Source organism: Mercenaria mercenaria, chromosome 14 (assembly GCF_021730395.1).
Source record: "Mercenaria mercenaria strain notata chromosome 14, MADL_Memer_1, whole genome shotgun sequence".
Classification (NCBI taxonomy): domain Eukaryota; kingdom Metazoa; phylum Mollusca; class Bivalvia; order Venerida; family Veneridae; genus Mercenaria; species Mercenaria mercenaria.
This window is the reverse complement of record NC_069374.1, coordinates 40115747-40127466: the sequence shown is the minus strand read 5'-3', so window position 1 is coordinate 40127466 and position 11720 is coordinate 40115747. Positions and strand designations below refer to the sequence as shown.

The following is an 11720-nucleotide window of genomic DNA, read 5'->3' as shown; positions in this document are numbered from 1 at the left end:
ACCTTGACCTTTGATCAAGTGATCCCAAAATCAATAGGGGTCATCTACTCTACATGTCCAATCATCCTATTAAGTTTCAACATTCTAGGTCAAGTGGTTCTCAAGTTATTTTCCGGAAATGATTTCACATGACCAGGCCCCTGTGACCTTGACCTTTAATAGACTGACCCAAAAATCAATAGGGGTCATCTGCTCTGCATGTTCAATTATCCTATGAAGTTTCAACATTCTGGATCAAATGGTTCTCAAGTTACTGATCGGAAATGGTTATCAATGTTCAGGCCCCTGTGACCTTGACCTTTAACGGAGTGACCCCAAAATCGATAGGGGTCATCTACTCTGCATGAGCAATCATCCTATGAAGTTTCAACATTCTGGGTTGAGTGATTCTCAAGTTACTGACCGGAAATTGTTTTCCATGTTCAGGCCCCTGTGACCTTGACCTTTAATAGAGTGACCCCAAAATTAATTGGGGTCATTTACTCTGCATGTTCAATTATCCTATAAAGTTTTAACATTCTGGGTCAAGAGGTTCTCAAGTTATTGATCGGAAACGGTTTTCCATGTTCAGGCCCCTGTGACCTTGACCTTTGACAGAGTGATCCAAAAATCAATAGGTGTCATCTACTCTGCATGACCAATCATCCTATTAAGTTTCAACATTCTAGGTCAAGTTGTTCTCAAGTTACTGACCGAAAATATTTTTCAATGTTCACGCCCCTGTGACCTTGACCGTTAACAGAATGACCCCAAAATCGATAGGGGTCATTTACTTTGCATGTACAATCATCCTATGAAGTTTCAACATTCTGGGTCAAGTGGTACTCAAGTTATTGATTGGAAATGGTTTTTAATGTTCAGGCCCCTGTGACCTTGACCTTTAATGGAGTGACCCCAAAAACAACAGGGGTCATCTACTCTACATGATCAATCATCCTATGAAGTTTCAACATTCTGGGTCAAGTGGTTCTCTAGTTATTGATCGGAAATGGTTTTCAATGTTCTGGCCCCTGTGACCTTGACCTTTGATGGAGTGACCCCAAAAACAATAGGAGTTATCTACTCTTCATGATCAATCATCCTATGAAGTTTCAACATTCTGGGTCAAGTGGTTCTCTAGTTATTGATCGGAAATGGTTTTCAATGTTCAGGCCCCTGTGACCTTGACCTTTGCTTGAATGACCCCAAAATTAATAGGGTCATCTACTATTCATGACTAATCATCCTATGAAGTTTCAACATTCTGGGTCAAGTGGTTCTCTAGTTATTGATCGGAAATTGTTTTCAATGTTCAGGCCCCTGTGACCTTTGACCTGTGATGGAGTGACCCCAAAATCAATAGGGGTAATCTACTCTTCATGACCAATCATACTATTAAGTTTCAACATTCTGGGTCAAGCGGTTCTCTAGTTATTGATCGGAAATGGTTTTCAATGTTCAGGCCCCTGTGACCTTGACCTTTGACAGAGTGACCCCAAAAACAATAGGGGTCGTCTACTCCAGCAGCCCGACTACCGTGTCAAGTTTGAAGGTTCTAGGTCAAATGGTTCTCCAGTTATTGCTCGGAAATGAAGTGTGACGTCGGACACGGACGGACGGACAGGAAAAAAATATTTTTCCCCCCAAAGGGGGGGGGGGTTTGGGAGGAGACATTGACAGTAAACGTAAAAGGAAAAAGATGGGCCCAATAAAACGTATTAACAAGAATAAAATCAAATAAAAACGGGGTGGGGCATTCAGTAGTAACAGTGCGATTCTTAACCCCTTCTAAAATGTTCAGGATCAGGTTTTTAACGATCAGGGGTCAACCCCCAAGGGTACCATGTATGGAGAAAAGGGAGAATTAAAAAACTTTAAATGTTTGTATGGACTGCCTGACGGAAGGGTCGTGCATATGACATTCGTCTCAAGGGTTTTATACTAGACTCGGGGGGGTTTCAAATTTAAAAACAATTAAAATATAATTAATTAACCAATTAAAATTTTTTTCAAAGATTTACCCAAAATTAAATTAAAAGGAAAAAAAGTTTAAAAATTTTAACAATTTGCATGATTAATGCCAAAATAGCAATTAAACCCCCATACTTTTTTTATTTTTTTCATATTCTATTTCGTCTCCGTTTTCCAATATCCTTCTTAACCTATATGGTCTGCATAAGGGAAACCCCTTCTTTGTGTCTGTGGTCTGCAGTTTCGTCTGCGTTTTACCCTGTTCCCTATCGATCCTTCCAAACATTTTGACGGGTTCCCCGTCGTACTGCAAAAAAGCGCATTCGCAACAAACCCGGTAACCTGAAGTCACCCAGTTCCCCCTGAGTGACACGAGAAACTTTGTACTCCGAACCTTTATCGAGTAACTGAAAATGATGGAAACGTTCCCAAAACCAACAGTTAAAAACTTCTGAGCTGTAACAAAAATAAAGAATGGTTGCTATTTTGACACAAATGATTCATTTTCCAAAAAAAACAGCTGACCGAGAAAAGTGCGTATTTTCTATCAAAATTGTGTTAAATTTAGTGGACTAAAAGTAAGTTTTAAAGTACCCGGTAAGTGTGTTAGTTGTTTGCTTGCCGCTGCTTTTACTTACAAAATTTTGCATTTTAAATGAAATAAAATTTAAAATGTTTTTTGTGAAGAACCTAATATAGATTGTTTGTTTACCAAAGACGACAGTCTTTATCGTTGTTAAAGTAAACGGACACTTCTTTCGGGGAAAAAAATCAAACTGGATTATTATAAAACGACATAAAGTAACACTTAGAAAAATGTTCAGCCCTAATGTTTATGACTAGAAATTCTTTTTTTTGTTTTTTTATACTTTTTTTTTCAAAGGGAAAAGGCACAACTTTTTAAACCCCTCTTATGTTACACATGACTCTTACCCCGAACCATTTAAATTAAAAAGGGTTTTTGGGTAAAATTCTTTCTTTTTTTTTTATTGTTGTGACTGAAATTCATTTAAAAAAACAGTGGAGCCCCTGCACATGATATTTTGCGGTGTTCATCGCATTTTTTTTCCAAGACCCATTTTTTGACACGGGGGATAATAATCTTTTGGAGGGTAACCTTTGCCAAGAGTGTGAGAGAATCCTTTTTCCCACATTTGACTGAATGCCGGGGGACAGTTGCTAAACATTTCCCCTTTTTAAAACTATTTTGTATATCTTACAGGTGATCAAAATCCCAAAACCCTTTAGCCGGGGACGTGAAATTAAATTTTTAGTCATGCCCCTTGAAGAAATATTTACGAAAATGAATAAGCTCAACCCCGTCTCTTTTTCCCCCGTTAATGTTTTTTTTTAATAAAATTCTTTTTTTAAAAAATGACAAAAAACGAATTACCAGCTCACAAATGCATAAAACAAACAGTAGTTTTTTTTTTTTCAAACTTTGTACGTAGTACAGCCTAAAAAGTCTAAATGCTATTTGATTTTTTAAAAAACCAAGTCCCGTTTTTATGTTGCTAAATTGGGGTTCCCAACCCATTTCCAACAATTTTTATTGCAAATACTAACGTCACTAATGAAAACAATTTCACTCTCCCTGGCAAGTTTAGAAAACCTAGCTAAGTGGCTTACCGTACCTTTTCATAAGGAACTGACAATTCTACATTCGTTGAACGAGTTTTGCAAAGGCCAGGAAGGGAATTTCTTCGCTAACCGGAAAAAACCCTGACCTTTGGACTGGCTACGTGCATCAATACGAGCTAACAGAAACATTCCATATGTTTTGTGGAAAGAAGGTTTGTGGGCATGTAGAGGGGTTGATTTTTTACTTATAACTTCAACATAAAATTTAAATTCTTTTGGGGATTATATAGTGCCCTTTACACCCATTATTGTTTTAACCCTAGATTTTTTTCTCAAATTTGCCCCTTGTAAACTAGAAAGAAAACTTCAATTTTAAATCAGATCGAGAACCCTGAAATATGTTGTTTATGGATGTTGCTGTAAAAACAGATTTCTCAACCTCTTCCTATTCGCTTTTTTTACAGATGGGGGCAGAATGCCAAAAGCATTTCAAAGTTACTCTGCATTTAAAGAAAATTTTTAAACGGTTTTAAAAGAAAAATACAGCACGCCCCGCCATTAAAAAAGCATTGAATATGAATGATTTTGGGTTTCTTGAACTGAAATAAAATTCAAGGATTATTTGACTTAATACTTATCTCCTTTTAAAACCGAAAAGAATAAGAATTTTTCAACTCGTACCGCACTTATTTTGACAAGAGCAACTAGGGTAAAATTTTTAACCGTCATTTCTTACTACAAAAAAGAGCAAAACTTTGCAAAAAAAAGGTAATGTTATGGGGCTTGATGCTTTTCACCTTGCTTTACAACCTTTAAGCAGTGGGAAATGTCAACCCAATGCCCCATAGTTTTGGAGATAGCAACTTGCATCAAACACAACAATTATATGCACAAAATGAGGGCATAATTGTCCAAAAATTAGTTAGGAATTGATGCTTTGGGCCTTTTCCCTTACATCATTGGGGACTGTATCATTATTTCCCAATCGTAACTTGATGCAAAACGTAAAACACTTTTCTAAAATTTAAACAGTGGGGATAACTTTGGGAAAGTTCAAGTAAGATTATGGTAGTTGATGCCGTCCTTTACAACATGGAAGTTATGTTGAAGTTTTTAACGCAGTATCTGCATTAGTTTAAAAAAAAAAAACTTTCATGCAAAACTTTTTCCCAAAAAGGGTCGACTTAAGTAAGAGTGAGGATGTGATATTTGATTGACCTTATTTTCAGACCCGAAAAAAATGTTTTAATTTTTTAAAAAACTCTGCATTTTTTGGATTAATAACTTGCAGTAAAACTTAAAAATGCATTTTTAAAGTCCAAAAGGGGGGTAATTTTTTTCAAAAAACTTATTAGAGTAAAAAGGGCTTGTTAGTTAATGACCTTTAAAAATAAAAAAAAAGGTTTCAAAGCAAATCCTATAAATGAGGCCCTAATTTCATTGATTTGATCAAGGTAAACTGGACAAACCCCCCACGTGAAAGTGGTGACCCAGAATAGTAGATCATTACTTTCTGGGAAAGCCCAATTACAGAGAACCCAGAGAAACAAAAGAGAACAAATCTGATTCTCAGAACTGGTTTCGAGACTTTAATTGAAATTACTAACCAGGGGAAAAAAACCCGTGGAAAAACATAAACCAGTTTTTAATTAACGACTGAGCCATAATTTATAGATCAAAAAGATTTGTTAAGTCAGTTCTGACCGTCACACAACCCGGGCCCACATTTTGCTTAAATATAAAAGTTACAAGTTTTTAAAACAAAACACTACCTGAGAGACTTTTTCAAAAAGGGACTTTTTACCGAGGTTTGGGGACTACAACGATTGTTATTTCGGCCCGGAAGGCTTCGAATCAAGACAAGATCAAAATCAAAATTATTTAACTTCATAATTTTGGTAGGTTGATTAGTGGGAAAAACTTGTTTTAAGTTTCAATTCAATATCATCTGGTTTATTTAGATAAAGCCCTTTATAGTAATTGCATTAAAAAATTTTACCAGGCTACCAAGACGCCATGTTTAAAATGTTAATTTAATTGCATTGCTTCTAAACTCCTTGAAACACATTTTTGTTTTTCCCAAATTTTTTTACTTTTTTTGGATAAGCTACTTGCCATTCCGCACGGTTTAGATCAGGTCAAGTTGTGAGATCACTCTTAAATTTCACTCAGGAACTTTACAAAAACCTGAAAGGGGCAACAAACAGAGTTATTTTCATGGACTTCTCCAAGCATTTGAAAAGCGTCAATAAAACTAATTTATAAACTACAAAGCCTTGGTTTCAACCCCACAATTACCAATTGGGGCAAATCTTTCCTGTCCAACCGATCCCAGAAATCGCTGTTTTATGGTCATTTTTTTCCCTGAAAATTCCCGTACTGTCTGGGGTTCCCCAGGGGGCTGTTTTGGGGGTGTCCTTTCCCGGTATTATCAAAGACTTACCAGACTCGGGCAATGTAACGCAAGAAATGTTTGCAAGACACCATTAATATACCTTACCACAAATCCATTTTGAAAGTCTATCTCGCAACAAGCCTCATTAAATTAAAACCTGGAGAAGACATGGGCCATGGGGTTCAAACCCGGGCAAGTGGAAGTCTTTAAAAAATCAGAAAGAAAAAACCTTTTGGGCACCCCCAAAACTTCACAAAATAAGTTAAAAAAATTTTGGGGGCAGCTAAAACAGGCTAACCATTTCCCAAAAATTTAAACTGGTCCAAAACATTACAATACACTTCCAAAGCAACTTCCCCTCTTCGCTTTTATACAAAGGAATGTGAAAATGACAATAAAAAGGTCAAAATTGCTGCCATAACAGCTATGTCCCCCCTCAACTTGAGTCTGTTTTAAGCGTCTGGCATCCTTGGCAAAAAACCCTCCACAAAGTCGAAAAAGTCCAAAGGTCAGCGCTAGGTCGCAGTACGACTACAGTTAACCAGTATGTTCACAAATCTGAAAACTTTAGAATGGAATACCTCCAATATAGAAGGTTTTCACAAAAAATTTTGTAAAGTTTTATAAAAAAAAGGACCCAAACAGTTGCAGTCGACCAATCTCATCTTATTCCAACTGAAACCTAAATTACTTAATCCCCCTTCTCACACTCATTTCTTTTCTAACTCCTACCCCAAGACCATCCGACCTGGAATCCCCACCAACTTATGTTAAATTAGCCCCCGTCTCAGTTCTTTAGAGAGAGGGGCGGTGGTCAGTATGTATTTCTATTGCCTCTGTCCCCCTTTTTAACTGTACATACCCGCTTTTTTAACTTTTTTTTCTTTTAACATTTTAACATATCATTTCTTTTAACAACTGTTTCTTGACAGCGCCGCCCATGATAGTCGGAAAACAGTTGGGTGAAAGATGAATGTAAGTTTAAGCATTCGGAACGACACCCGCCTTTCCCCCTTCAGAAGGGGGTAGAATTCGGGTGACACAACTGCCATCGCCCGGGACAAGAGTTATACTCGGAATACACAGGGGGCTCGGGTTAGCTCGAGTAGTATCCGAACCGCCCCTAACATATGATAGGGAAGGAACTCCCGACTAACCAAAAATTTCGCTGGGGGAACATTTTACTATACGCCGCAAAAAAGGGGGACGAATAAAAATTTCGCTTTTTAGTTAGCACTGATCAAGCGTTCATGTATATATCAAAAAACTAAACAAAAATGTTTAAAAAAACGATATGCAAATGTTTCACAACCTGTCGCCCGATGGGATACTTTGGCATTGCAATTTAACATGGGAAAAAGCCAGTTCCAATCAGTGCAAAATTTGAACCCAAAAACGCTAAAAAACATATTAAAACTTTAACTCTTCCAGTCAGCAGCATCGCCAAAGTATATATTGAAGGGGTATTTTTCAACAGCTAAAGAAAAAATGAGCATAGCTTTTAGAGAGGTTTTTAAAGAATTTAGCACAGTCACTAATGACAACAGTAGTTTGATCAGAAAAGATAGAATTTCAGATGCTTTCCATCTAGGTGAGAAATTGCTCTTATCAAGCAACAATATGAGACCAAAGTCTAGATCAAAAACATCATTGGGAAGCTGTGAACTTTTTAGAGTTTCGCCTGAATGGAGACTTCAGTATTCAAATTCAGCTTCAGCCAAAATAATTAGGCATACTACAGGAGATGTCTTGATGAAAGGTCAGTTGGAAATCCCAAGTTCAATTTCAACCAAGGATATTAAAAATGACTTGAACAGTAATGCTTTGGATAAACCAGAAGCTTTAAATGAAGCGCTAAAAAAAGGTAACTTGACATATTTTGACTATTATACCTGGTAGTCTAAATTTTTCGACTGCAAGGCAGACCTGTTTCACAGACTGACATTTACTACTTGTTGTATTAGGTGTTTATTCTTTTATAATATAGCCACAGATTGCGTGCTAGAGAGAAAATACAAACACATATGTTGCTAGTTCTAAAAGTTACTGACCACTGGCTATTCCAGGTATATGTGTGGAGGGAAGATACTACAAGCATGTGCATTATAGCATTAATATCACTAGGTCAAAAAAACATTTAGGTCCAAATACTCACTCCATGGCCAAATCCTTGAAACGGTAAGTGATGCCAAATATCTTGGAGTCACTATCTCCTCAGACCTTAACTGGAACAAACATGGTAACCAGGTCACCTCCAAATCAAGTCAAACCCTAAACTTTCTGAAAAGGAACATTCCCACTAATAACCCAAAAGTAAAAGAGTTTGCCTACAAAACCCTAGTCAGACCCAAACTTTAATACTCCAGCTCTGTTTGGAGTCCATATACCAAACAAAACATCCATAAAATTGAAATGGTTCAGCGCAGGGCCGCGCGATTGGTTTCAAATGACTACTCCACATACAGCAGTGTCTCCCAAATGCTAGTTAAACTGGGGTGGCATTCGCTTGAACACAGAAGATCTGATGCCAGGTTATTAATGTTCTACAAAATTGTAAATGGACTGGTTGCAGGGCCCATGCCCCCTTATGTTTTACCCCCTACCCGCTTCACAAGACATGATATGCACCCCATGTCTTACAAGCAGATCATATTACCTTGCAATTATTACAAATTCTCCTTTTTTCCAGCTACTATTGTCCTATGGAACTCTCTTACGGCCGAGGTTGTGCAGATCCCTACCCTGGAACAATTCAGACAGGGAGTGACCAAATGTTCTTACACGATATAAAGTGTAGAATGCTGTTTTTAATCTCTTTTAACTGTTTATACTCCTCTTTTTTAATAACACTGTCGTCTTGATTTTTCAACTCTTCACAAATACATTAGTATTGCTTTTACCCTCGTGTACATTTCTGTTTTTACATTTCTCGCACAGACGCGCACCTGCACGTAATACTCGGAAAGAGGAAGTGGCAGTATTTAGATAGATACCAATCTAAATATATTCATATATGATTCATTCATTATACAAAATACCCCTCGTTTCCGAAATAAAAATAAAGCACAACAGGGTTCTAGCCAGGATTTTCTGAAGGCATGTTGCTGAAGGGTATTTTTGAAAAAGAGCGTGGACAACAATGGGGTGGGTGCAGGAGGGGTACCCCCTCCTGCTGGCGGGGGTATGGGGGGCCACCCCCAGAAAATTTTGTATTACTACAACTCATTTTGGTGCATTCTGGTGCATTTCAGAGTGAAAAACACAGTGTTATTTTCAATGTTTAATAAGCATCATTTACATGCTCAACAAGAACAAATAGAGATAATGTGTCATAAAATATTCCTCTAGTGTTTATTTGCTAAATGACCATGTAAACTTAACCAGTTATATAAGTTTCTGAAAATGTTCACTATTTGTTTTACATAAAACAACACAGTTTTAGCAAAACAACACAGTTTTAGCACTGCACATTAAAGTTTCAGTCTTCTATTCCTGTGGAATTTATTTGCTGAATGACAACGTAAACTTATCAATTTTGTTCTAATGTCTTAGCTACATCAACTAAAGGTTTGTGTTTGGTGGTGTGGGGAATTTCCTCCTTACACGGAAAGTAAAGCAGTGTCATAGATGCTGTCATTGCCTCACGGTTCACATGTTCTTCCCTCACAAAACAAGCCTCGATCCCACCACCTGTTTTTGCTTCTGCAACATCAAATACCAATGCTTTCTTGTGCGAGTCTGAGTCCTTATGAAATACTAAAGATGACCGCCTTATCGAGGTTCATGGAATGTCAACCCACACAGCTCTACCAGGAACACACATCTTTGGCCTTCTCTGGTGCTTTACACATACTGAACACAACATACCTTGGCCTGAAGTAAAGAATTTAAAACAATTTTGTTATTTACATAGCCAAAGGGATCTGTCACTGCTATGATAAGAGATCTAAATGTTTTTTTAATGAATTTCAAGAACTTTTATTTAAAAAAAAAAAAGACACAAACACTTAAAACATACTGTAGCCCCACATGTGTGTAAAAGCCATGACAACTTAATTTCTAGTTAGTCATCAACTCTTCCTCCCTATTTTCTAAGTATGCATGTCCAATACTTTCCCCCCAAAGGAATCAGATTTCAAATATAAATTGTGGTCTTCTTATAATTTGTATAACAACTGATAGTTTTCAATTTTTTTTAAATACGTTAACTGATCGCTTGATACATATGATATGATACATTCAATAGACCGTTCAGTATTTTTGGGATTACTTAAAAATGATTTAAATTACCATTCTCTGAGACTGTCATCCAGGGAAACGCTTGTTTCCATTTTGGATCAATGCCTGATTCCCTTTGGCCATCCGGCGTGGCTGGGTTGGATTCTGAATTTGTGACTGTTTTCCCAGGTGTACCTGGTCCAGGAAGAATGTCATTCACAGATTCGTCTCTGTAGTCGGTTCAAAAGCTCACATGAGCTTATGTTGTACTTGTTCGATGTCTTGCCAACTTTAAATAAATCTTATCTTATCTTATCTCGCTTTTCACATCGCACTGTCTCCTCTATTACTGAGTCACTAACACTGTTCTCCTTCCGGAGCTTCTTGAAATAGTTCATATTTAACAATGTCCCACTTTCTGATTTACGTTTATTTCCAGGCATCATCAATAATTAAGTAATAGATCAACAATATTTCAATCTTTTCTCTACAAGTTCTATTTTGAAAGTGACGACAGAAACATTAATTCTGGCATTGTCTTTTCGATATTCCACCCGAGAAAACACAATTCATACATGTCAAAAAAACATTAATATTACACCGAGAATTGTTCAAAATCATATTAACGTACGTGTTGCACAATATTTGACTTAGTACCTTCCATTGTCTTTCCTTGACTGCGAAAAACATTCGGACAATAATTGTTGAAAGTCATCTGTCATTATTTCTGATTACATGAAAAATCTTAAACACTTTCATGTACACATCACAAGATACCGTCTGTCAAAGGATTTAAAGGCGGAGCTACGATGAAATTTACGTCACACGTTTCTACATAGGAAGCTGTCATTGGTTTATCGTATATCTTAACTGACATCGCTTTACCTGAACTATCGGGTCAGCACATGGTAAACTTTCAAATACACTATCGGATTAATCGAGGTGTTTATTGGAATGCGTTTAAGACATGTCGCTTTGGCAATTAAGGGATGACGGGGGAAATAAGGGATGTCGAATATACAACTCAAAGCCTGAAGGCATGTCGCACGCGACAGGCGATAATAGCCTGGCTAGAACCCTGCACAATATAAAAACATAAAGTACACTGTACTTAGGATAAAATCAAGTCTGAAAAATAAAATTCATTTATAGCATGGTTTATATAGTATCAGCCATTCATGTTATTAGGATATAAGGAAGATATTATCAATGAAATCTCATAAACAAGTCTGTAGTGCTTTCCCACAGTCACTGCCATTCTTTATCGCTAATGGCTCCAATGGTAGATGAAGATATTGCACAATAGCTTGAATCTGTGTCAAAAATATTAAGCATTAAATATTAAGAGAGGTAAAGATAAAGTGTAAGCTTCTCAATAATGGTAGTTAAACTAAAAGACTCTGTTAGTGAGTTCGGACTCGACGGGAAGATTGATACCTGCGTGCATGATAATGCACGCAACATGGAATGTGCCGGAGCAAAGTGCGAGGACTGGGGTGATCTAGGTTGCTTTGGACACACGTTACAGTTGTGTGTAAAGCCTGCCTTAGAGCTTCCGTTTGTATCTAAGACTGTT

At 37.1% G+C, this 11720-nt stretch overlaps 1 protein-coding gene across 5 annotated transcripts in view; it reads left to right on the top strand.

Annotated features, from left to right (window-relative positions):
- The first annotated feature begins 7360 nt into the window (after nt 1-7360).
- The window catches only part of LOC123527412 (uncharacterized), a 104332-nt gene continuing 99972 nt past the window's right edge, over nt 7361-11720 (top strand). For 4 of the 5 annotated variants that reach the window (XM_045306838.2, XM_045306836.2, XM_045306840.2 and 1 more), the window contains exon 1: nt 7361-7790. In XM_045306838.2, the coding sequence (XP_045162773.2) occupies nt 7415-7790 (376 nt within the window). In that variant the 5' untranslated portion in view covers nt 7361-7414. The remainder of the gene's footprint in view (nt 7791-11720) is intronic. The other variant, XM_045306837.2, reaches the window with a different exon arrangement.